The sequence below is a fragment of the Daktulosphaira vitifoliae genome, unplaced genomic scaffold (assembly GCF_025091365.1).
Source record: "Daktulosphaira vitifoliae isolate Bord-2020 unplaced genomic scaffold, ASM2509136v1 Scaffold_2, whole genome shotgun sequence".
NCBI lineage: Eukaryota > Metazoa > Arthropoda > Insecta > Hemiptera > Phylloxeridae > Daktulosphaira > Daktulosphaira vitifoliae.
Window position 1 is genome coordinate 40,614,601 of NW_026099573.1, and position 25,966 is coordinate 40,640,566.

General features: G+C 26.3%; 3 protein-coding genes across 6 annotated transcripts in view; 2 read left to right on the forward strand and 1 right to left on the reverse strand.

The window, feature by feature from the left end:
* Positions 1 to 19,363, forward strand: part of LOC126899606 (erbin-like) — a 129,853-nt gene extending 110,490 nt beyond the window's left edge. The window contains exons 2-12 of one of the 2 annotated variants that reach the window (XM_050674653.1): positions 13,330 to 13,412; positions 13,473 to 13,635; positions 13,744 to 13,879; positions 14,782 to 15,071; positions 15,768 to 15,842; positions 15,903 to 16,028; positions 16,132 to 16,351; positions 16,662 to 16,949; positions 18,727 to 18,896; positions 18,968 to 19,099; positions 19,164 to 19,363. In XM_050674653.1, coding sequence (XP_050530610.1) covers positions 13,477 to 13,635; positions 13,744 to 13,879; positions 14,782 to 15,071; positions 15,768 to 15,842; positions 15,903 to 16,028; positions 16,132 to 16,351; positions 16,662 to 16,949; positions 18,727 to 18,896; positions 18,968 to 19,099; positions 19,164 to 19,274 — 1,707 coding nt within the window. In that variant the 5' untranslated portion in view covers positions 13,330 to 13,412; positions 13,473 to 13,476 and the 3' untranslated portion in view covers positions 19,275 to 19,363. Of the gene's footprint in view, positions 1 to 13,254; positions 13,413 to 13,472; positions 13,636 to 13,743; positions 13,880 to 14,781; positions 15,072 to 15,767; positions 15,843 to 15,902; positions 16,029 to 16,131; positions 16,352 to 16,661; positions 16,950 to 18,726; positions 18,897 to 18,967; positions 19,100 to 19,163 lie in introns of those variants that run through there. The other variant, XM_050674654.1, reaches the window with a different exon arrangement.
* Positions 4,422 to 10,742, forward strand: LOC126899615 (epidermal retinol dehydrogenase 2-like). Its single transcript, XM_050674666.1, has 6 exons — positions 4,422 to 4,685; positions 8,374 to 8,706; positions 9,993 to 10,122; positions 10,207 to 10,324; positions 10,394 to 10,507; positions 10,581 to 10,742. The coding sequence occupies exons 1-6, from the start codon at positions 4,542 to 4,544 to the stop codon at positions 10,690 to 10,692; spliced, it is 951 nt and encodes a 316-aa protein (XP_050530623.1). The 5' UTR covers positions 4,422 to 4,541; the 3' UTR covers positions 10,693 to 10,742.
* Positions 19,364 to 19,473: 110 nt separating the features above from the next.
* LOC126899613 (acidic fibroblast growth factor intracellular-binding protein) lies at positions 19,474 to 24,505 on the reverse strand. Of its 3 annotated transcripts, XR_007702638.1 has the most exons (9): positions 24,190 to 24,501; positions 23,931 to 24,129; positions 23,698 to 23,817; positions 23,497 to 23,604; positions 23,211 to 23,438; positions 21,718 to 21,846; positions 20,678 to 20,803; positions 19,813 to 19,950; positions 19,474 to 19,744 (listed from the first exon to the last, which is right to left on the reverse strand). XR_007702638.1 is itself a non-coding variant. In XM_050674663.1 (8 exons), exons 1-8 carry the CDS (start codon positions 24,281 to 24,283, stop codon positions 19,878 to 19,880), a joined length of 1,077 nt encoding a protein of 358 aa, XP_050530620.1. In that variant the 5' UTR covers positions 24,284 to 24,501; the 3' UTR covers positions 19,793 to 19,877. The 3 variants fall into 3 exon arrangements, 2 of the variants coding, with proteins under 2 accessions (XP_050530620.1, XP_050530621.1); XM_050674663.1 differs by lacking the exon at positions 19,474 to 19,744 and having other exon boundaries at positions 19,793 to 19,950; XM_050674664.1 differs by lacking the exons at positions 19,474 to 19,744; positions 21,718 to 21,846 and having other exon boundaries at positions 19,793 to 19,950; positions 24,190 to 24,505.
* Between the last annotated feature and the right edge of the window lie 1,461 nt (positions 24,506 to 25,966).

A 25,966-nucleotide genomic window follows, 5' to 3' on the forward strand; every position in this document is an offset into this window, starting at 1 on the left:
GTGACTTGTAGTTGTTCAAAGTGTTTATTTAAATTATAGGAGGTATGTTAATGAAAAGAGAATTATAGAAGCGTATTTATTACTAAGAAAAGTGTTAATTATTTCAACAAATGTAAGTTTTAAATTATGTGATTGAATTAAGGTAAAGAAGAGTAGAAACACGTGCAAAGTATACACTAGAGCATTTGAGGAATAATCTGAGACAATAACACGAGAAAAAGAGATAAGTGGGTGAGTGGAAAAACAGAGTCTTCAGCCCTTATATAATGTGTCACGAACGGCACTAGACGGAGATTGGGCGTCTCGAATATGTCATACTTTTTATAGTAACATGTAGTCATCAGTCACTACAGTCCGTAGTTCAATCGCTACAAAAGTTTTTACTATTATTTTCTTTGTTTAGAACTTTTATGGTGCCTAGAAGACGCAAAGAAAAACAGTGACTCAAAGTTACTATTATATATACAGGGTGTTCAGTAAGTCAGGAAACGGGTTTCTATTGTTCTCATTGTTACAAACAATGAGAACAATAGATACCCGTTTCCTGACTTACTGAACACCCTGTATATTATTGTCAACGCCAAAATTAAATGCGTTAGTGTATTCTTTTATGTGGTCTGAGAAAAACAAGAGGTATTTTTTGTAAATGTAGGGAAGAATATTACAATATTGGTACTTATACAGTGATTACACATATCTGTATTTCGACAACTTTCCAGAACGAATAAAAAACTGATTTTCTTTAAAAAAAAAATATGTATATAGCTTTATTTTTTTTTATCCACTTTTACACTATTTAACGTATATTTTTAACGTAAATCCAAATTCTTTTTTTTTTTTAGACATATTAATAAAACTATCGAAATCTCATTTTACCACAAAAGCAGATGTCACAGTTAAGGTTTAGTAAGAAACTATTGATTGTTATATAGAACTATTGTTAAAATAATTAACACTTTAATTAATTAACACATAATTAACTAACTTATTACTTTATATATAGGTTTTACTAATCTTTTAAACTAGGTCAATAATATAAATTGTTATTTTAACTAGGTCAAGGACAACTATGCAGGTAAATAAAATAAATTGAAAGTAATTTTTAATAATTTTAACAAACTAACCTTTTTTTTTTTTGGCGTGTATTTTAATTCATTAATTAAAAATACTTGTTTTATCGGAAATGTTCATAACAACAATTTACCTATTTATAGCGAATGTTTTTTTTTTTTTACATTCCTAAATGTCGGATAGATTTCTTTTATAGTGCAGGGATGGGCAACTCAAAATTTTTAAAAAATTCTAGCGGGCCAGAGCATGGAAAGCAAAAAAAAAAAAAGGTCATTCAAAATGTACATTTTAATTAACATTTTATTGTTTATAATGTAATAATACAAATTAATAGATACTTGTGAGTTTTGAGCATGGGTGGCTTCTAGTGACAACGCGGCAAAATCGACTTCTATTTCGGACGAAGAAATACGAAGTAGGTGACGACTTAATGTTTCATCTGTAAATTTTGATTTAATATGTTTGAAAATGTGCATTCACAAATGTAAGTAGTCCCAAACATGGATAACATTTTTAATGTGAACTCTCGTAAAAGTGGATATTTTAGAATAGGTAATTTTTTCCAAAAGCTTGTGTCAATCTCTTTTGTAGATAAACTTTAAAATTGTATGTTGCAATTTGAAAATGTAGGGTGGGCCAGATAAAAATGGCTCGCGGGCTGCCAGTTGCCCTCCTCTGTTATAGTGCATTCAGAGTCAATATAATTTTGCACTTTAAGATTTGTAACTGAACATGTAAAATTGTAAACTATAAATATCGTCAATATTGATTGTTGGACTATATTTTAGCTTCGATGCGAAGCTGAGAAGGTATTGGTTTTACTATGATGTGTTTTTTTTTTTTTTTTTGTCTGTTACCACTTTTTCTCAGCTCTCACCGAACGGATTTCTTTCAACGATACGTCAAAAGATCACAAATCGTATCTAGTCGAAGACATTACCCTTCAAAATTGAAAAAATTTCCCTCGTTACCCGTAAATGGGGGAAAACTCCAAAAAAATTACAAATTTAAAAATCGCTAATTTTCGAAATTTTTTAAATTTTTTTTACTAAAAACTGCCGTAACTTTTTCAAAAATGAACATATCAATATAATTTTTTTTTATATAGATGCTTGATGTCTTTACTTATCATTTGGTATATTTTTTTTGTAAATCTGACACTTTATCTGCCCACAGGGGGGGATTTAAAATGACAACTTTTTCACAAAAAATTAACTTTTTCAACTTAACTTTTGAAAATGTTCCGGAAGGTCTGACACTTTTATATATATCTTAAATTAAAGCTAATGTAATATACTTTAATTTGAAAAAAAAAAATTTGACCTCTGGACTTGTCTTCACGGCGAAAATGGCTACCGAATGCTATTTTCGTGTGAAAATTCTCGATTTTATTATTTATATTATATTTAACTTTATAATGCTATAACTTATTGAAAAGTTTATGGATCCACACAATTTTTTTATGAGAAATAATATTTTTTAATAAACCCTTTTTCATTCGACATACTTTATCTTAATCGAGATATTAATAAGGAACCAGCAGATCAAGTAGCTTTTGGAATAAAACACCAATTTTTTTAAAATTAAACACTATCTAAAGATTTGCATCGAAGCGTTTATTTTTGATAGTGATTTTAATCACTGTCAGATATCATTATAATTGATCCAACTATGCCACGTCAACACTGTGCTGGGTTTTTTTTTTAATTTCTAAATTATCTTAATTTTTATATAAGTCGTTCATAAAAAGCAAAACATGTAAATGTTTTAGAACTATTAACTGTTTCTAAAACTTATATGGTGCAATTAGTAAAATATTCAGTATCCTTGTTTCAAATAATATTTACATTTTCAATAATTGTACTAACACGTGTTATGAAAAATTGTCAATACTTTGGTGTATCTATAATTTATTAACTCAATCATTGTACTGCATGTCGAATTTATTTTGTAAACATCAACTTCATCACATTAAATACCTTTGCTATATTCAGTTGTAGTATGATTTATGCTAATTTTATGCATACCATTAATTTTGGGTGTACAAATAATTTACTTCTTTGATCAAGTATAATTTATACGGTTTATCAAAAACTTATCGCCAAAACTGGATATAACGTACAAAACTAAAATAATATTTTTCAATGATATTTTGACAAAAAATTGAAAATCTCTAATGAAAACTTTAATCTCCGTTTTTTGTATGTTTAGTAGCAGATGAAATATATTTATTCTATTTTGACCTATTTGCATAAGTGATATTTTTTTTTCTACATTCTTCTATTTCACTAATAGTAGAAAAACATTTTTGTGTACTGCTTATTAATCTAATTTAAATAAATCAAATCATTTTAAAAGTTATAAAGTGACATTTTTATTATTTATTGCAAAATTATATTGTATTTATTAAGTCGTAGTTTTTTTTTTAAATTTCACAAGAAAAATTCTACCATAAAATTTTTATAAAAAGTGATTTGGAACATATAATTTAAAAAATATTTGTACTTGTTATTGTTTGTATAAATTCAATAATTTTAAATCTGAGTTAAATATCCCTAGGAAAATTTTTTTAGAGCAAATTCGTACATTAATAAACAAAATAAGAATGAACCAAAACAAGGTTTTTGTACTTATAGGTTTTTGTAAGTTAAAAGTAGGTCATCAATACTAAAACTCAATTATATCGTAATATTATTAGATATATAACTTTTTATAGTTGACCAAACTAAACTTAAATTATCTTCAAGTTTTTAGTTTATTATTTTAAAATTCCTTTGAACCAAATAAATTTTATTAATCTTGAAAGTTTCTTTAAAATAAATCAAGACAAGTGGATGCCAGTATTAAGTTGTATACATCAAAATTGCAATTTGAATAATATAAATCTATCGTTTTATATAAACACAACAGATTAAAATTAAATTAAATTATACGTATAATGTACAAAATGTTTTCAAATCTTTAATTGTAAATTAAACAACTTTTTTTACATAAAAGACATTTGAGATAATACTATGTATTTGATTGGGTGAATCATATGCACTTGTTAAACATGTATTGCTATATTTTCTAAAAAAAAGTATGAATGTAACAATACATAAGCGTTTATCGTTAGTATAATGTTTTTATTTCATTTTTTTATAATGTTAAGAATAATAACGGGATAATTATAGAAACGTCATTTACCACAAATCAAAATATTGCCATAAAACCTTTAAAAATATAAAAAATGTTAATCATAGTTTGAAATAAATAAAAACAGTTTTGGTTTCTACCTAATTATCATTTTCACTGTAACATCCTTTTGATCTTTGACCGCTGTAATTCAAATATCTACACGCTTACCTAATAATTTTAATGCACAACTTTAAACAAAAGGCGTTTCTATATGAATCGTATTGGACATTAAAGAAATTTAAAAAAGTTAATACTTATTTTTGAATTTATGCTAAAGGTTTATTGAGATCAATATGTTTTTACGCGTGTCTCAACCAATCAGTCTCATTTTTGAACTTTTGTTGTTTTCAATTTTATTAGTTCCATCAATCGTTCAGGCCGGTATTCAAAAACTTTTGCGACCTAAGAGAAAAGAAGTTAAAGGACAAGTTGTTTTAGTAAGTAAATCATATAAACGATTTTTTAGTTTTAATATTCAATGATCACTTATTTAAACAATTGTTTGAAACATTAGTATAAATTTTTTAAATGAATATCAAATTATAATATTTATGTAACAAATATAGACAATATTTTTATTATTAAAACCATACCCCAGGTAGGTTTTTATTTTATAAATTAATAATTATTAATTTATAATCAATTAACCTTTAATAAAAAACTTAGCTATTAAAATTTTTCATTATGTAAACCTTGTAACATGACAAAATGTGAACCTTTAAATCTATTAATTTATTATGGCATAAATAAATTTACTGTTTTGCTTTGCTAATGAGCGCACGTACGTTATATCCGGCCGTGTAATCAGAAAACTATACTGTTGCTGTCATATGAACGAGATGACTTATCGTCTCACCCAAGTGATGTCCGGCCACGGCTGCTTTAACGAATACCTCCGCGATATTTGGAGGACAGCCGCGCCGTCCGGCACAGGAGGACCTAAGGCGCCGGCCTAAACCAGCGCCTTAGGTATTTGTGTTTTATGTTTTCTATGTGTTTGTGAGTTATTTACCCCCTCGCAAAGTCCTGCCCCCACCACCACGTGGTGCAACCCGGGCAACGGATCCCACTCTAGGATCCGGCTAACGGGGGAGGCCACACCACGTTGTGAATCGGCTCTCGATTAATTTCGGGCTGATTCACAACGCGGTGGTGTGTGTTTCAGAGACGGTATGGGCCGTCCTGAAGTAATACCTCACGGTAGTTCCAGGGCGGTCCGCACTTATGCCGGTCGCGTAATAAAAAAAAAAAAAAAGTGAACGCTACACACACAATATTCTTTATCAATTTAATAATCGTTCCCTATATGACACATACACTGGCCACCACTGTCAATACCTATATAATTTTAATATTGTCTATACTTTTACCTTTTTTATATTCTGTAAATTGTTAGGCCGATAGCCTCACCCAAACGTGATCGTCGTCGTCGGTGTGTAAAAAGATTGACGCTCTCTTTCTTTTAAACCACCGTCTTGGTACTTTGCCGTGTGCGTACAGCCAACATTATTTTTTTCGTGTGTGATACTTTTTGTTAAGATGTATTAACTTCAACATGACGTCGGCCATTTTCCGGCCCGAGATCTCCGTCTTCGGATGAGTCCGACTGGGTATCGTATTTGCTTTATTAATCTTAATGTTTTGAGCCTTCTTCTTTTTTTTTCTTTTTATGCTAAAATGTATTCTCTATTATAATATACAGTATTATTATTATTATTATTCATGATTATGATTTACTATAATTGGTAAAATACAAAGTTATTGGTCAGTGGTGGGTCATGTATACTTAATACATATACATATACTTAATAATTGTTTTTTTTGCTTCTCTTGTCCCTTTATTTTCAGAGTGGTTTTTGCCTTCGGGTTTTGTCCACTATTAAGTCAACTGTCATAATTTAATAAAGTTCCTTTAATATTGTTAATCAACAAAAATCTTTTTATTGCGTGAATATCTTCAATATTCACGTGTATCTTATTTTTTTTTTTACCTTTAATAATTCTATCTAGTTTTAAGGTAACGGTCTTCGACATACAAAAGTATGTCCACCACTAGTGACTTTCAACAAAACATATTTTGTTTTACTTACAAGTAATCAGCATATTATAGTCTACAACAACACTTTATTATAACAACATTATATTGTATATTATTTAATTTAATATTATTTGGTTTACTTCTTGTTTAATTATTTTTAAATCCACTTATGGTCCGGGTGGTTTTTTAATCGAGACCCTCGCCTAAGTGGTTGGCGACCCGACTTTCCTTTTGCAAGGGAGCCATGAAGGTGGCGACTCCACATTCCGTTGCGTGGCCCAAGTCGTCACCTCTCAACCTTATGAATAAATTTCGAATAACAACAAAAGTGCTTTAATAAGTTGAGTGTTTAAGTAAAAATATTATGTTTACAACGAACTATTTAAAGTTTAAAGTGTTTATAATTTAAATTCTTCGCCAGTGACTAGAACCGAACCGAAAAAAACTGGTTTCAAACTAGAACAAAAAAAACGACCCTCGTGGCAGTCAACGTGTTAAGTAATCAGGTTATAACTACACAGGTTGTTATGAACTATTGCACTAGTGGTGTTGATCGAGCACATAGCTGACCACTAGACTTGTGTATAATCAGTTTAAATATTTCTTATAATAAGTAGTCGTAGTTCCGTCGTCGTGTATTAATTGTATTTACTATCATTACGATTATTTACGATTAAGCTATGTTAATTACAATAATAAGTATTAAGTACTGAATTTTTTTCTTAAATCTCACTAAGTTTAAGAATTAAACAACAACACTTCAGTTAAGTTACGATAAACAATAGTACACATCAGACGACTCGACATCGCTCGTCGACAACTCACACACGGTAAGACTAACCCAAGAAAACGTTGTGACAGCGGAACAAACCGAGATCGCAACAGGTTGTTATAATAATTCCATTTTTGAACACGATTTGTAACATTAACTATCATTGTCAATTAATAATACATACTTAGAACTTCTTAGTTTATCAGGATTATTATTTTAACGCTTATAAAATAAAAATTATCCAATTAAGAAAATAATTGGTCAATAACAACTTATGGACCAGTACTTCGAAAGTTATTTTTATATCTAGGCGGGAAAGGGGTGCAGCCAAGAAATTTCAAATGATAAATTTTGTCCAAAAATTTCATCTTATCAAATCGTTTTACATGAATGGTGATGTTAGTCACTGTCATTTTAATCATTTATTCTTTTCCCGACTAGGCTGGTTTGTTTAAATATTTGATTTGTTTTAATCCCCATTACTAGAAATGTGTTCTTTCTTTTCTATGATGATATTATGGTAATTACTTTTTTTTATTAAAAACCAGTTTAGAATCTTTATTAGTCTATACCGGTTCAAGAACCGGTAAATATCTGTTCTAGTACTTTCATTTATTTTTTTTAACTGGAATTTAAATTTTTTTTAATTTTAACCGGAACACGAAACATTATTTCAATAAGGTTCTGGTCTCTGCTCCTCGTAAAGTTTTAGATAAATATACAATGCTTGTTAACTCTACGTAACTTTATTTGTTGTTTCATTCGACTAAAAAAGTATTCCCTTTTCTCGAACTCATTCAGTCTACTGTAAATATTTACGAAATAATGATACCAGAAGATGCGTAAAACACTAAAATATGAATTTGAATTATACTAAATGTACTAATAATGTAAAATAAATCTCGAAATTAGAATTAAAAAAAGAACCACAGAACATATTATATATAATCGATTTATTCTCACTATAAAGCAATTTGGAATTCTTGGTTAGAAAAACACTGTAGTTAAAGCTATTAAGCTAATTTAACGTTATATAAACTAAAAAAATCGTCATAAAACAACATTAGACGATTTAATTTGAATAGAAAATGAAATAAATAAACATTGAGAATTGATTGAAAAAGACGTATTCAAAAAAAAATTAAATTCGATTATTATTAAATAAATAAATCTACAATTAACCGAAAAAACGTTTAAAAAATACATTTATTTGTCGGGTAGAGGTATTGGGATTAAAGAAATATTTTGTTTAATATATTATTTTAATCATACTAATTACAAGAACAAAAATAGTGTAATATAATTTAACTTCTAGATAACGGGTGCAGCAAGGGGCATTGGACGTCAATTAGCTTTAAATTTCCATAAATTAGGTGCGAAAATTGCGTGTGTCGATATCAATGAACGGGGAAACAATGAAACTGCACAAATAATAAAGGAAAATGGTGGAATTGCGAGAAGCTATACCACCGACGTGTCTAGTAAAGATCAAATCAAAATATTACACGAGTCTGTAAGAGAAGACTTGGGTCCTGTGGACATAGTTATCAATAATGCTGGTATTGTTGATGGTTATTTATACATAAATCCAGAAAAAGATGAATTAATACAAAAACAGTTTGAAGTAAACCTTTTAAGTCATTTCTGGGTACGTAAAATTTGTTAAAAACGACTAAATTATTTACTGTCGTTTCTAAATTCACTGCATTTAAAAACAAAGTGTATTACTATTAAATTATTATTAATTACTTAAAGATTTCAAATAAGTAATTTTTTAGGTTCCTTATTAAGTAATAATTCAATACTTAATAAAAACATTGGATAAAAATAGTCCTATTAAAATGTTAAGAAAATGTATTGCGGTTTAAGTTATTATTTCAAAACTCTAAATATAATATATAATACTATTTATATTAAATTTAACCACTCGATTAATTATCCTCTAGATCATAAGTTATGATATTTATTCTTGAAATAAATTAAGAAAATTCTTATTGACATAAAAACTAATTTTAAAGCTTTTTATAAAAATTATAATAATATTAATAATAATATAAAAATAATTTACAGATGTCTCAGACCTAATTAACAACGCATAAGTCATAACCGAAAATTTTTTTTGATAACTTTTATTTTTTCTGGACAAATTAGCTGACAACAGGATAAGAAAAATTTTTTACCTCCTTATGAAACTGGACGACTCGTATGACTTTTGTTACAATTATGATTTTTTTTTTTATCATTATCTTCTTAGACTACATTTAAAAGTTATCTTATGTCACTTATCTTATAAAATATTAAATAAGTTAATTTTACAATTATTATTACTACTATCATTCGTTGAATACTACTTTCCCTTCCATTTTATCGTTAAATAATTATTTTTTCATAAAAACCTATAGATTAAAATTTAATTTATTTTTATGAACTCTAGTAAATATCAAATTTATCGCAAGGATAAATTTTTTCTAAAGGTGCATATTTGGAGTAACTTTTGAAATTTAAATAAGAACCTATTAATATATTTTGACTATTTAATAGGTAATGGATTAAATAATATTTTGACCAGTCCATAACCAGTTCTGTATTATTACTTTTTTAATTAATATAATTGTTATTTATAGACGAAATATTGGTAAGCAATGTAGAATTCTCATTTGTTCGTTAAGGTAAATATAAAAAGTGGCTAAACACTACTCAGTATCTTGATAGTGTTTAACTTAATATTTAATATTGTTCATAAAAATAAATCAAATTTTAGTCTGTACATTTTTCAGAAAAAGTCATTACATATTTAACAAAAAATATAGAGTAGTATTTAAAATGTATAGATGCATTAGGCGGTTTGTATATAAAATTTTCAAAATAAATTGTTAAATTATACTTTTAATTAGTATATTTTTTATTTTAATTAAAAAATATTATATATTTTAGATGAACAGAGAAATATTACCATCAATGTTAACAAGAAATAAAGGGCATATCGTAGCAATATCTTCGATGGCATCACTTGTTGAAGAACCTGGAGTTTCATCATACTCAGCGACAAAATGTGGTATAAACGGTAATACATTTTATTTAAAGTATAAGATTTACATAATATTTCTATCTTATTCAACAAAAAATATTTTTATAATTTCAAGTTTAGTAAGCATGGGGTGTTTAAACAATGAACTGAAAATGATTAATTCGTCTGTATTAACCACAACAGTACTTCCTTATTTTGTACAGACTAATGAAGATATTACAAAACAATTAATTCTAAGGTAATTAAATATCATTCATACTTCCTAACTATTCAGTAGGATTTCTCATAAACGTAATTCTTTATCTAGAATACCAGAAATACCCATAACAATAGCTTGTGAATCGATTGTAAATGGAATCCTGGAAAACCGTAGAATATTTTCTGTACCCGAATACTTATATTTCATCATGAGTCTAGTTGGGTATGTAGAGTATAACAATTTACTTTTGAAAATCATCTAATTATGACTGTAATTATTATATTTATATTCGTAGATTATTACCAGATAATTTACAATCAATGATTATGAATATATTCTACACAAAATTAATACCAAAAAAAAAAGATATGGAAATTATACAGAAATATTACCAAATTAAAAAATAATACATGATAATATAATTAAATATGTTTTTTTTTTTATCACTAATATTCAATTTTATAACAATTGTTTTTATTTTAACAAATAAAATTTCTATGAAATTTTTTGTAATGAGTTTAATTATTAAACTATTTAACGAAAAGAAATTTTAAGAGCATTCATTTTTCATAATAACAATACAAATCTATTTACCTACTAATATTTATAATCTATTTAATACGATATTAATTATTAAATATTTTTTAATTATATTTAATGTCCTCTTTAAAAACTATTACTTACGCAAAAGAGGACGGAAAACCCTACAAACCCCATCGCAACGGAATCGAACCACGGTACTTACGCATTGAGGATATATATTAAATTTTAATACAACCATAAAATTTAACTGAGTTAAGTATTAATGAACTAAATATAGCTAATCAAGTTTCTTTTTCTTCTTCTTCCTCCTCGCTTTAATCCCAATTATTTAGGGTTTCTTATCCCAAACTTCCACTTGACACAATCTACCACATCAGCTGTCCTCATATCGCATTCAATAGCATCCCTCCATCTCTTTTTTGGTCTTCCTCTACTTCTTTTTTTTTCAACATTCAATTCTATAACTGTTCTTACAGTTTCCAATTCCTCTCTCCTCATAACAAGACCATACCATCTAAGTCTATATTCTCTCATCTTATCCACAATTGACGCTACACCTATACTCCCTCTTATATGCTTGTTCCTTATTCTATTTTTTGTAGTCACTCCACTCACCCATCTAAGCATTCTCATCTCTGCTACACTCATTCTCTGCTCTACTATCTGATCAAAGCCCAACACCCTGAACCATACATCATAGCTGACCTTATTACAGTATTGTAGAATTTACCTTTCAATCTCATTGGAATTCTTTTATCGCATAAGACACCACACATTTCTCTCCACTTCAACCGCCCGCACTTATCCTGTGTCTTATAACCTCGTCAATACCACCCTCTTATGCACAACTGACCCTAAATACTTAAAACTCTCCACCTCTCCAATCACGACCTGGCCTATTGTTACTGATCTCCTCATTTTACCGACCTCGTGTTTTCCTTTGTCAAACTCGTACACTATAGATTTGGAGAAAGCGTATGATAAAGTACTGAAAGAGGATTTAAAATGGGCATTAATGAGAAAAGGAGTCCCGAAAAGGTACATTATTATAATAGAAGATATGAATATGGCATTGTTGGATTTTCTCTCCATAATATTCTTTGGTAATCACAATGTTCAGGAGCTAAATTAATTTATCAATACATTTGTTTTATATCTGCAGTTAAAGCAACTCTACGTTTTCTAAAACGTATTAAAAAAAAATCATATCGTCCTGTAAGACGGGACCTTTTAATAGTACGTCATTCAATGACTTATCAGATGACGTTTTACACGACGCATCGAACACCACACGAAGTTGTGTTGTTGTGCTATTATAATTATACAAAGTGTGGTGCGGTAAATAACATATGTTTTGCCCAACTATAGGGTCCTTTCCAATAATTTTCTGCATATGACACAATATTTCATATTCTTTCATAAATTTACTATATTCCTCTTTTAACTTTTTGTCTTTTTACAGCTTTCTTTCCAAATTTAAAAATCTCTTTTTTACTATCTCGTATGATTCGCCTAATTAATAATTTTCCTACATCTTCCAAACACCAAAATTTAGATAACATATTTTCTAATTGATTTTCGTAATCAATCACTGCCGAATAACTAATAGAATGATACGCATGATTACAACCCGAATTTACTACTCCTGTAATTACCCAACCAAACTGTATTTGTTGAAATATTGGTCTGTCATCGGACGGTTTAATTTTACCCGCGCATAAAACATAAAAAAGCGACCAGCTCTGGAGTAATAAGTCTATTTTTTGCGGTACTGTGAAAGATGGATGCACTAATATAATACCTTCCGGAATAAAACATTTACTTTTTATATCATTCGACAGAATAAATCCTGTTATATTCGGAACAACCAAACATTATACTTCTATTTTGAATAAATTAATGCGCGATGTAATTACTACCGTAACCGCTAAAGTAATATTTTTTTTAGTACCTCCTATGCCAATGACACTGTGGTGTACTCGCGATTTACGCAACCTTAATAATTGTACCATATATTCACTTATAACGTTACACTGTGAACCAGAATCCAGCAAAATTCTACATTTTTCTTTTCCATTTTTAACATTACCTGCATAAGCTTCTACTGTTGACAACAACACTTGCTCGTGTAATTAAGTTGCTGCAATAGAACTCGTTGATACGTTATCTGAGACTACTGAATTATCGTTTGTAGTCATATTATCTACTTTTTTATTTCTTGATTTAGAGTTGTATTCAAATGCAACAATACATTGTTATAACACTTACAACGTATGCGTATAACGTATTATAAAGAATTATAAAATAATTAAATAAATAAGAACGAAAATAAATGATCCCAGGTACAATCTTAAATGTACAAATTAAAATAAATTATTTCTTACCCCTACCCCTAAGAATTTTCTTAGAACACCATTATCAAAAGAAATAGCGCTAAACCAGTTAAACGTTATCATGAAAATACAAATTGTTATCGATGGTAAGAAAATGATTCTTAAGAAACATTAGATTTATTGGTATCGTTAAAGTCCGATCTACTCGATCGTCGCTCGAAGCATAATGAAAGTATAGAAGCACTAACCTTGTGCGTTTTAATTATTTATTTAGTTGAAGTAATTGAAATTATAAACCTGATTATTTTTAGGAATATGTCACTTTTATCATGTTTTGGTCGAAAAACTTCTTTTGATCGCCAAGATGTTGATATTTTTGAAATTGACTTAAATAATTCGGATCTAAATGATGTACCATTACAAGTGTTTTTATATGAAAGAACTTTGGAAAAACTATTATTGTCTTCCAATCATGTAAGATTACAGTGTTCCATTTCAACCGGTTCAGGACAATTCTTTATTTAAAGAATTATCTTAAGGAAATTTTTATTATTACATTTAAACTATATTACTGTTTTACAGATAAGGGATTTACCTTTGCCATTATTCCACTGTGAACAGTTAAAAATCTTGCATATAAGTGATAATAAACTAGATCAACTCCCAAAAGCCATCGGGTCTTTAGTTAATCTGAATGAATTAGATATTAGTAGAAATTGTAAGTAACACATCAACATTGCTAAACCATTATTGTTAATATCTACAAAAAAATTGAAAAATTTTTAAAAGTCAAAATTAGCAAGAAACAAATGATGTAATTTATAAATTATTCTAAACTGTTTGTTAAAAGTACTTCTAGATTTAATTTGAGCACAATATTAATTTGACCCAAATAATACTTTTTTAAACATTTTTATTATAACACGAGATGTTATAAAAGTATATTGGAATTTTTGCTATGTTTTTTAAAACTTTAATTTTAATTTTAATTTTTTTTAAGTTCCTCAAAACATCTAGGTTTCTTCTGTATACATCTAAAAATTTAATGTTCATAGTATCAAAATAATATTTTGAAAAACAATATTGTTTCTTGTTTTAATTTTCTCACTTTATAATAATAATGGTATATATATATTTATTCATATAATTACAGAAGAAATAGTCGCATTTAGTAAGATTAGATGAATATTGATAACATCACCGGCATCCATCTATCATTTATAGGAGTTTCTTTAATTATTATTGTACGTACTTAGGGAAGTAAAATTACTTTAATTAGACTGTTTTTTATGAGAAGTCAAAAATTAGATACTTTTTTTAAGAGACTAAAATAGAATATTTTTATCTGGAAGTAAATGTGACTATGTAAATAAAATCACAATAAAAATATTATTAAACATCTAATTGAAACAACATTGAAGCTACTTAATGCAATTAAAATTAATTAATAACTTAAAAATGATAAAATTTAACTTGACCCCATCTTGCATTAATTGCTACAAAAATAAAATGATGCTTTAAAAATAAAGAGATTTATAATAACTCTAGAATATAAAGTGAAGAAGTATAGAATGAATATTATGTATCAGGTTATATTAATGAACTATTTTTATTTTCCAGATTTAACTACTCTTGACGAAAATATTAAAGGATGTAAAAAACTATCTATATTGAATTTAAGTGTTAATCCTTTGTCTCAATTCCCAATTCCTCTAACTCAAGTATTATGTCTGCGTGAACTTTGTTTAAATGATACTCAATTGGAATTTATACCTGCTAACATTGGACGACTTTCTAATTTAAGAATTTTAGAATTAAGGGATAACAAAATATCAAAATTACCTAAAGCAGTTTCTCGTTTGACTCGATTATATAGACTTGATATTGGCCAGAATGATTTCATAAGTTTTGTATGATTGAAATATCTTTAACTTGTTAACATAAAATGTCTTTTCTTACCAAAACTCATTAATAGTATTTTAATTGTTTTTTTTTTTTGTATACTACCTCATAAGAAAAATAATTTATGTTCTAATTGGCTAGATTTCAAGATGAAAATCATACTTCAATTTTTTTTTAATTATTTGACTTGTAAATGAAAATTATACCACTGCTTACTGATTTGATTATCTCTACTGGTCTTTTAACAAACATGCTCAACTTTTTTTTATAATTATTGATATTCCTGGGTATTGAAGATATGAAGCTAAATAAAAATAAAAATGTATTAATTGGAATTATTAAGAGTTTAAATTATAAAGTATTATATAAAAAATACATAGTTCCATTGTTTATTGAATTTTTACGAACAAAATAAATAGTTTTTAAGACAACAATAAGTTATAACTTTTAATCAAATAAAAAATAATAATTATAGACACTGAATTTTAAAAATTAATATAAAAATATATTTTTCTTTGAAAAATTTTTTAGTAATCAAACTTGGGTATTGTCAAATCATTATAATGTATAAAAAGTTTGTTAGTGAGTTTTGGTTTGAAATTTATTAAAATTAAATTTGATAATTTATTTCAATCTAGACTTTTAGTTTTAAATGTATTTTTAAATTATAAAATTATATAATACTTCTTAATAAATATGTTAAGCCTATAGTTATCAGCGAACTCAATGAATTACAAGAATTATGGATTGATTCAAATGATATTGAAGAAATTCCTGAGGTAGTTTTATTTTATAACAAATATAAGTTAATTATGATATCTGTTTTTAATTGTCTCTAGGAAATTTGTCACTTACAAAATCTATGGTATTTTGATGCAAGCTACAATAGGATAACTGCTATTAATCCAAGTATTCAGTATTGCTCAAAATTAAAAGACTTTTACTTGTCTTTCAATAATTTAAAAGTATAAATTATAGTAATACTTATTTAAAGTAAAACTCATACAAATTTTGTTTATTTGAATCACTTAAAAAGTTTTTTATATAATTGTTTTATTTTAATTTTAGTCTATACCCAGCTCTATAAGACATTTACATGAATTAGTGACATTAAAAATGGACCATAATTCTTTAAAGCAAATTCATGGTGTTTTTGAAGGTTTTAAATTTCTTGAAGAGTTTGATGCATCTTACAACTTTTTAGAGTGTTTACCACCTAGTGTAGGTTTGATGAGGAAATTGATTGTTCTTCGATTAGATGAGAATAGATTGAATGATATTCCAATTGGTATGATGTTTATATTTAGGGAATGAATTTATATGCATTTTTAAATTTTGAACTACTTAGAAGTGACCCAAGTTCATAAAAATATTTTGTAGGCAAAAAAATATTTGTTTTAGGGAGAATAAAATCTAAGTATACCCTATGTTATAACACATTACTAAGCTTTAAATTAACTTAATTCAAATTATACTGATGTGTTCAAATTAATAAAAGAAATAATATAAATGCTTTTAAATTCGTTTTGTAGTTATATTTAAGTGTGACTTTTTTTAATGTGTAATTAATCTATATTATTATAATTTTTTTTTTATAGAAATTTGTAGCTGTAAAAACTTGAGGGAACTAAGTCTACGCTCTAATAACTTAAGCAATATACCTGATGGAATTGGAAGTTTACAAAATTTAGTTATTCTTATGTTGACACAAAACCAAATTAAAAATCTTCCTCTATCAATACTGAAATTAACAAAATTAAATGCTCTTTGGTTATCTGAGAACCAAAGCAAACCATTAACTCCTTTGCAGAATGATTTTGATTATAAGACTGGAAAACATGTTTTAACATGTTATTTATTACCACAAAGAGAAGATTATCTCATTGGTAAATTAACTATGATAGCCAAATTATTTCATAACGTCTTATCATTAAGTATTTTTAAACACAAGTGGTATTAACATTTTAGTGGTTTTTGGGAATAAATTTCATTATAATAGAAAAATTATTTCATTATTTTCTCTCTTGGATGTAAGTTAAATCAATTTCTTTTTAATTTTTACAAGTTATATTTCCCATTTAAAATTTAAAAAATTTATTTATTTTTAATAAGGTAATAAAACGTTCATATTTAACTTAATTAAACTTCTTAAATATTTTTAAATTAGAAAATGGACTTATGTTTTTAAAACTATTTAGTAAGGTTTGAACTTATCAAAAAAAATTTTTTTTTAATCCATTAATTTATTTTCTATTGCCATAACTTTCTATATTACTGAGTTTCTAATAAAACTTTTTTTTTATTAAAAGAAAGTATATAATTATAGTACAATAAGTATGTGTTAAAATAATACAAAAAACATTGAATATATGGTAAAGAAGTTACTCATTAGTGACACTTAAATTTAAGAAAATGTAATTATTTATTAATAACACAGCTCTACAAAAAAATTCGAATTAGTGCTGGTAAAAAAATTATGTTTACTTTGTTTTTGGGGTTGCTGAATCCAAATCTGAGGTTCTTTTAACATAATCTCGTCAAGGTTATCAATAACCTCAAAAAATATGCTTAAGAACCAACCTATTCATTAGGTAGTAATACAGGCTATTTGTAATTTAAATCTACTGTGTGTAGAGCCTTATGTGTAAAATAGCCTAACCTCATTTATAAACGGGCCGGTTATTTCCAGATTACTCGGAGGGTACTTTTAACATAATATAATATGACCATACAATACTTCATTACTAATTCTATATTAGATGAGAGAAGTAGTATTAGTATTTGGTATTGGTAAATTGCTCTGTTGAATTAGTTGAGTAATATTACTTGGTTCTTAAGCACATGTCTTGATTTGACATGATTGCTTGGTATTATTTTACTATGCAGTTTATAAATAAGAATATTTTGATGATTTTATAATCTGATGTGAATGCAACTTCTTCTTATACGGAGGTTTTTATGCAAGTCATAGCTTGATGTATAAGGAGAATTTTAGTATTTTTTTTTAAGAGTAATTTTCTGGAATTGTTAAATTTTAATAGATTTCTGTATAGTTGCAGACTATAGAATTGAACCATAGGTTCAATGGTTAAATGAGTGATTTATAGATTAAGATTTTTGTTTTTGTACTGATTAAGTTTAATACACTATTTTGGATACTATTTAGACATAAGGCCTTGTAAGTTTGCATAGGCAACAATTGAGTTTATGTAAAGTGAAATAATGACTTTATCATCTGCATAGTCAGCTTCCTCTGTTTATAATGAAGTGGCTGATCTAATGAAAAAAAATATTTAACAGAATAGGGGATAAAATTAAACCTTGGGGAACTCAAGGTTACTATTGATGAAGTCAGTTAAATAAGAATTTATTAAATGATATGATAAAGAAAATTTTTTTTTAGTTTGTATAATATGCCTTTGTATTATACCCTATCAAAGCCTTGGCTTATGGCTAGGAATGCACAGATAAAATGTAATTTTTGTTCAATGGAATAAATGGTACAAAAAGTTAATAAAACTTAATAATCAAGTGGTCATAAAAATATATAGTTGAATCTTTTACACACAAAATATTATTTTGTACACTCAAAAATATTAATCATTACATATATTATGGCTTTAACAACTCAACAAGTAAAATAATGTGTATATGTTCTTTTAGAAAATAAATTAGACGGTTATAAGACTATGAGATCAAGCACCAAGATCAGATTTAGTATTGATTCTGGTATGGAAGAACCCAGTAATTTATTAAGAGTCCCTACTCCTCACCCTAAAAAGATGAGAGCTCTAGCTAGGATAATTATGGAACGAAAACAAGCTGCCACAATGGTAATTATTATAAAAAAAAAAATTCTATATTTTGTAGTTCCATATTTTAATTAATTTTTTTTATGCTTAAGGATGAAGAAACATTGACTAATAATAGTCCACCTTTATTGTTTCCAAGTGAAGTAAATTATGTGTCAAGTATTGATCAAGAAGCAGAAAAAATGGAACAACTATATCAAATGAAAAATAATATGAAACAAACTGTATATTTCTTATTCTAAATATATTTTTATTTATTTGTATAATTAATGTTGCTTATGTTCATAGGAACTAAACAGTCAACAAAATATTAATATGCCAAGGATTCCACCACCATATCATATAGCAGCTGCATACTCAAAACAAATTCAATTTTTTCAGAATAGAAGTTCATCTTGATAGTTTCCTTTTTACTATTACTAGTTCTATGTTATTCAATTTTTACTTGTATAAATTGTATAAAAATTACATTTCAAATTTTTTTTATATATGATGAAACATATAGTGAGATTTCCTATTTAATTTAATTACTTTTATTAAATATAAATTAGTTTTAAGTTCAACAATGAGTATTTAAAAAAAAAAACTACTTATAAAAATTAATTAATTATGCAAATCAACACAAATTTTGATTCTGATTTTAGCATATTTTTATTCTTTAACTAATACAGATTATAGAAAAAATTAACATATTGTTGCAATAAAAGCAACATACTCAAATAATGAATTTAAAAGGAATATTCTGATTACTTGGATTCCACAGTATAAAAATCAAAAAATTGTAGATGTATGTCGTTTCTGCTAAGATAGCGTTATGTAGTTGATACATATCGCTAATATTACTAGTATTATTTAGTTATTTTGTTAAGCTAATAAAAAAGAAGTAAACACATCATTAGTAATTAAAAATAATAAAATATAACTCATACAGACTAACAATATATTTTGTGTACATAAAAACTTGTTTGACTAGAATAAAAAGTAAGTAGCAAATAAATCTTTCTAATACAATTGTTTTATGCTTATTGTTATAACTTCCATATAACGCTCCCAAGCTTTTTTCACTTCTGATTCCCTATAAAACAATAGAATAAAAAAATTATTTTTAATATTTGTATAATATTATGTAACTAGGCTTTGTCTAACTGGGGCTCTGTCCCCAATCTAGTATTCCTGCAGGTCTCATGTGCCATTAGGCCTTTTGGGCTGTCTTTACAGGTAGGCCAATGATTGCGAAAGAAATACCCTGCTAATCTGTGTACGATATGTGTTTTGTAAAAAATGTATAACACCAAAACCAGTTTACTAGGAAATTATTCCCACTTGTAAATTAAATAATAATCACAGATAAGAGTGGTTAAACCCTCCCTGGAGTTAAAACCTAAACAAAAAATATATATTCTCAATAATTTTTTACATAACTCTTTAATCATCTAACACACAACTAGTACATACAGAACAGTATGTTTTACTTTGGGAGAAGTTATTGGTTTTATTTATTCCCTATCACCTTTTGAAATGTAGTAAAATTTATCTACTAAATTCAGTTAAATTGATATAAAAATAAAAATAATCTATAACAAATAATAATTTTTATATTGAAAAGGCTCATAGCTTTATTTTTCCCTTTTCAAATAATGGAAAATATACCACTAAATAATTCAATGTGTGATATTTATAATCATTATTTAAAAAAAACTTAAGTGCCTGCATATGAATACACTACACTTAAAAAGAAATCACATTTCACAAATATAGATTTGGACATTCATTTTACTTTGATTAAGAAAATTTATACTTACTGAAAAATATCCAATTCAAAAGCACTTAGAAAAAATACTTTTAAAAATGCCATAATTTCTGTTTTATTCCAATTAAGTACTTTCCAAGGATCAACTATCCTTTCCATGATATCAAGAAATAAACTTCTGCAATTATAAAAAACCCAGTACAGTGAGAACATGGCATAGTCAAGTCAAGTAAAATGATGTCTAACAGTGATTAAAATCACTATCATAAAAAACGCTTTGATGCAAATCTATAGATAGTGTTTAATTTGTGTGGAAAACAATTGGTGGATTATTCCAAAAGCTACATGATCTATTTCTTTATTTAAATACTGATTACAAGTTTTATGATTTATAAGTGTAATATATGGTTTTATTTAAAAAAAAGGTATGTCGAATGAAAGAGGTATATAAATAGTATTTAGCATAAAAAAATTGTATTGATCCATACATTTTTCAAAAAGTTATAGCATAATAAAGTTAAAAATGTAAAATACAAAATCGAGAATTTTCAAGCAAAAATAGCATTTGGTAGCCATTTTCACAGTGAAGACAAAATAAAATCCGAAATTTTTTTTTCCATGATAAAGTATATTACGTTAACTTTAATTTAAGATATATATAAAAGTGTCAGACTTTCCAGAACACTTTCAAAATTAACTAGAAAAAGTTAATTTGATGTGAAAAAGTTGTCATTTTAAATCCCCTGTGGGCAGGTAAAGTGTCAGATTTACAAAATAAATAAACCAAATGAAAGATAATGACATCATACATCTATAAAAAAATTTGAGATTTTTGTGGAGATTTCCCCCATTTACGGGGAACGAGGAAAATTTTTTACAATTTTTGAGGACAATGTCTTCGACTAGATACAATTTTTGGTCTTTAGACAGAATTGGTTCGGTGAGAGCTAAAAAAAAGTGGTAAGACATAAAAAATTAAAAATTAAAAAAAAAAACACATCAGTAAAATTAATTTTTTCCCAGCTTTGTATCAAAGCTAAAAAAAAGCTTATATTGAATGTCTTCTATTAAGAATAAATAAATTAAATGTACCGCATATCTCTATTATGATGTAGATTATATGCTATTCCAATAATTGCTCTACTCAACATTCTGAAATTAGTTTCCATACTGCTATAAGTTTTTTCAAGAAATTCTTGCTTCAGTTTTTGACAAACAACACTAAAAAAGTCATTTGATATCATCAAGATCACTTTAAAAAAGTATTCAAGCTACCAGATTTAAGAGTAATTAGGAGATTTTAATGTATCTAATTTGAAAAACCTATATTTCAAACTTGTACAATATATGTAAAAAACATAATTGATTATCAACACCGAGATATAGAGTTAATACAAGACATGCAAAAAAATAGTTATAACGTAAATTGCCCTTAAAAACCTAATTAAGGATTATTGTATATTTTTAAATTACTTTCTAATACTAAATTTTGAATAATTTACTATTTTTTTTATAAACATTTACCATGCAGATAACTCTAAAAGAGTGTTTCACAGTGAGAAAGGAATCTTTCTGGATATTAAATTGAAAATAAATGTACTTTAAGATGAAAAACAAGAAACTATGAATTTCTAGTAGTTATCAGTTAAAAATCATACATTTTTTGGTAAAAATGCTAATTTTGTATTAGTTTGTATAAGAACTACATTATTTTAAATTATTTCTAATTGAAATTATAATATAAACTTACACTTAGTGTATTAATACATAAAACAGAAAAACTTTATGGAATTCTAACAAAACTATTAGATATAGAAAATATTGAATATGGTTTATATACAAAATTGTGTCTTCTTCTTCTTCCTCGCTTTAATCCCAACTACTTGGAGTCGGACAACCTTATCCTAAGTTTCCACTTGACACGATCTCCCACATCCTTATATCACATTCAATAACATCTCTCCATCTCTTATTTGGTCTTCCTCTACTTCTTTTTCCTTCAAAATTCATTTCTATAACTATTCTTACAGCTTCCGATTCTTCTCTCCTCATAACATGACCAAACCGTCTAAGTCTATTTTCCCTCATCTTATCCACGATTGACGCTACACCTATACTCCCTCTTATATGCTCATTTATTATCCTATCTTCTCTCTCGGTACTCTATCATACTCCAAATCTATAAATACCATACATAGCTTTTTCTTCTTTTCTCTAAACTTTTCTATTTTATTTTAATTTATAAATATTAGTAATTTATCAAAATACTTGTTATATTTCTGTTATATTTTACTTAATTGTCTAAAATTTTGAAAAGCTCATTTTTTTTATAACTGTTATTTTTAAGTCTAAGGAGTAGACAAAATACTTTTATTTATAATAAGTGCTTAAAAGCTATTTTGAAATATGAAAATAAAAAAAAACTATTTATTTTTGTTATTAAAAATAAATAATATACTTTTAATGTAATGTAATAATGAAAAAATTGTAAAAAAAAATAAATTATAACAAAATGATAACAAAATGATAATTGGATCAAATGTTGTCAGATCATTTTATCCTATATATATAAATTATAAACTTACTGCTTATGATCTTTTTCTTTGTCTAATAATATTCTGACTTCTCGTAAATCAAGAAGAAATTCTCGATCCAAATCCATGTCTCCAAACTCTGGACTATTTTTTGGATATGTCCACTTATTAATAATACACAAAGTAGGTTCATAAAAATCTTGGAAACTTAAATTTTGTAGTTTTCTCTTGGAAGTTTCAAAACGCATACATGCAATAAAAACTATTACACCATACTTTCTAAAAAAAAACATTAAACATAGTATTAAAAGAGCGGCATATAAATAAAAGTAATTACTTGGCTAAATCTTCTGACAATAAAAATGTACTAGAAATATTTTGAATTACAGATCCTTGTAATTCTTCAACATACTTAAATACTCTTTTGACATTATCAAATTGACGCCTAATTAAATCAATATCAAGATTATAAATTAAAATGAAAATTGATTATAATAATTTAATTAATAAAATTGAAAGTATAACATTAAAAATTTACCTGCAAGATTTGATAGCAATACTAGTTTTCTCACTAACTTCATCCAGATCTTTACGGTGTTTTGATGAAAGTTTTTTACCCAGAAATTCTCTGACAACTATGTCATCAATTTCATAATATCTTAAAAATTAAATTTAATGAACTGTGGATTATTCAATAGATAAATTATTTACAAAATTATAATCATAAAATATTCATTAAGTTTGACAAAATCATTTTTATTTATTTATTACTTTTCAATTAATAAATTTTTTGTTTGAGGTTCTATCTGAAAAGCCAATTGTTGGTCTAATTTGGTAGGATAATGAATTAATTTTTCTAAAAGACTATAAGTTCTATAATGGTCCAATATATCTGATGCAACTAAGTCAAGAGTTGTTCCCATTTCTTCCAAAATTCCATACTGTTTGAGGATTGTAACAGATTCGGTAGCTAAAATATGATCACAACTTGGTTAAATAACCAACTAATAATTAAAACATTTTTCATTACCAGAATAACCATTTACCCAAAGATGATATACATCTGGATCAACTATAGTGTAATTACTTATGAAAACATCTACTTCTGGACTAGGAGAGTTCATTTGAAGTTATCAATAACTTAAATAACTAACAAAAATTAGGAAGTTCACTTCGTTTGAAAAGACAAATTATTTTTCTAAATATATAATAATAATTGTATAATAGGCAATGCAATTTAGATAATTTTCAATAGAAATTATTTTTCAAATTTAAATACAAATTATTTCATTTTTTCTAAAAAATAAATTTGCGGGACTAATAAATTTTAGGTAAATTATAATTCAGCAAGTTCCAACATATTTCTAATATGATAATAGATTTTTTGATAATAGATAATAACACGACCCAAAACAGGGGCGTAACCTAAGGATAGCTTGTCTAACAAAATTTGCTTTGGTTAGATAACTAGAGACGGAATTTGAAGAGGATTTTTGGGAGTTTCTTCCCGTTCCACCTAAAAAAATTAGAATACTATTTATAATTTGATATAAAAATATACTTTTAATGAGGAAAATTATTTTCTACGTAATTTTTTTATATCTTGCACCTTAATACTGAGATCTAAGGCCTCAAAAGACTAGAGTTCATTCATAGACCATAATAATTTCCTTAAGTATTTCTTTTTAAAAACACCTATTAATTTTTCTATTATTAAGGTGAATTCATTAAGAAGTTATCTTGATTATTTTATTTTCATATGGTTTTAATAACCGGATGTAGATATTTATGGCATAGTTCAATAACATTAAGTACAATTTATGACAACTCATTTATTTAATTTCAGTTTTATTTAGGGAGCACAGTATGGTTATTACCAAAATTATTGAATTGTCACTCGCCTAAGAACTAGTAGTAACTAGTTAGCTTAACATAAATTATAAGATCAATTATAAACTTGATACCTAATGAATTACTTAGACTGTAAAAAATTTTTTAAGGTAATTTTGGGTATTTCAAGGACAAAGTTTTCAGAGCTTTTCAAAAATATCATAGACTCAACAACAGAAAATTGTATCCCTCAAATACAATTATTACTTCTATCATTTAACTAATACACGTTGATATTTAAAAATATTTCAGACAGTGATAAATTTAACTATTTTCCCAAAAATTATTGTATATACAATAGCAAGAGTAAAATTATTAATGAACTAAGTGGAAAGTTTAGTTATGTCACTGATTGGGAATTAAATAATTTTCTATGAGAGATCCTGAAATCCACTGGAATTTAATAAATAGAATCAGGATGCAGTACATATAACTCAAACTATAGTTCTACCAACAAATATGTATACTATAATGTACTAATTTTGCAAAAACTTTATCGAAGTAATTTGTAAATTTTCACAATAGACCATTATTTTAAACAATCAAAATTTTTAATTATTAACACTATATTTCTATAATCAAATTACAAATATATATATAATTATTTCACAAAAATGTAGATATTTTTACAATGTTTTCATATTATTTACACTATTTTACAGTTAGAAAAAATTATGATACAGAATGAATATTAATTAAAAAAACTAATATAAATAATAGTAGCTTTAAATAAATAAATAAAGCAAAAATATACTTAACAATAATTTTCTATTTTTTTTTTTTTTGTTAAAATTAATTTAAGCTATACTATAACTTAAGCTATACTTAAAAGAGCATTTACACAATTTGTTTATAAAAATACAAGTTTTACCTGTAAAAGATAGAAATACAAAAAAAAAATTCTTTTCAAAAGATAA

Bases quoted from the DNA above. Each gene is read 5' to 3' on its own strand.
- LOC126899615 (XM_050674666.1), top strand. From the start codon at position 4,542: ATGTTTTTACGCGTGTCTCAACCAATCAGTCTCATTTTTGAACTTTTG. The intron at 4,686-8,373 runs GTAAGTAAATCA...TTTAACTTCTAG, and splicing joins TTAAAGGACAAGTTGTTTTA to ATAACGGGTGCAGCAAGGGG. The intron at 10,325-10,393 runs GTAATTAAATAT...TTCTTTATCTAG, and splicing joins ACAAAACAATTAATTCTAAG to AATACCAGAAATACCCATAA.
- LOC126899613 (XM_050674663.1), bottom strand. From the start codon at position 24,283: ATGAACTCTCCTAGTCCAGAAGTAGATGTTTTCATAAGTAATTACACT. The intron at 20,804-21,717 runs GTACATTTAATT...TTATAATTGCAG, and splicing joins CATCATAATAGAGATATGCG to AAGTTTATTTCTTGATATCA. The intron at 19,951-20,677 runs GTAAGTATAAAT...ATTGTTTTATAG, and splicing joins TTTGAATTGGATATTTTTCA to GGAATCAGAAGTGAAAAAAG.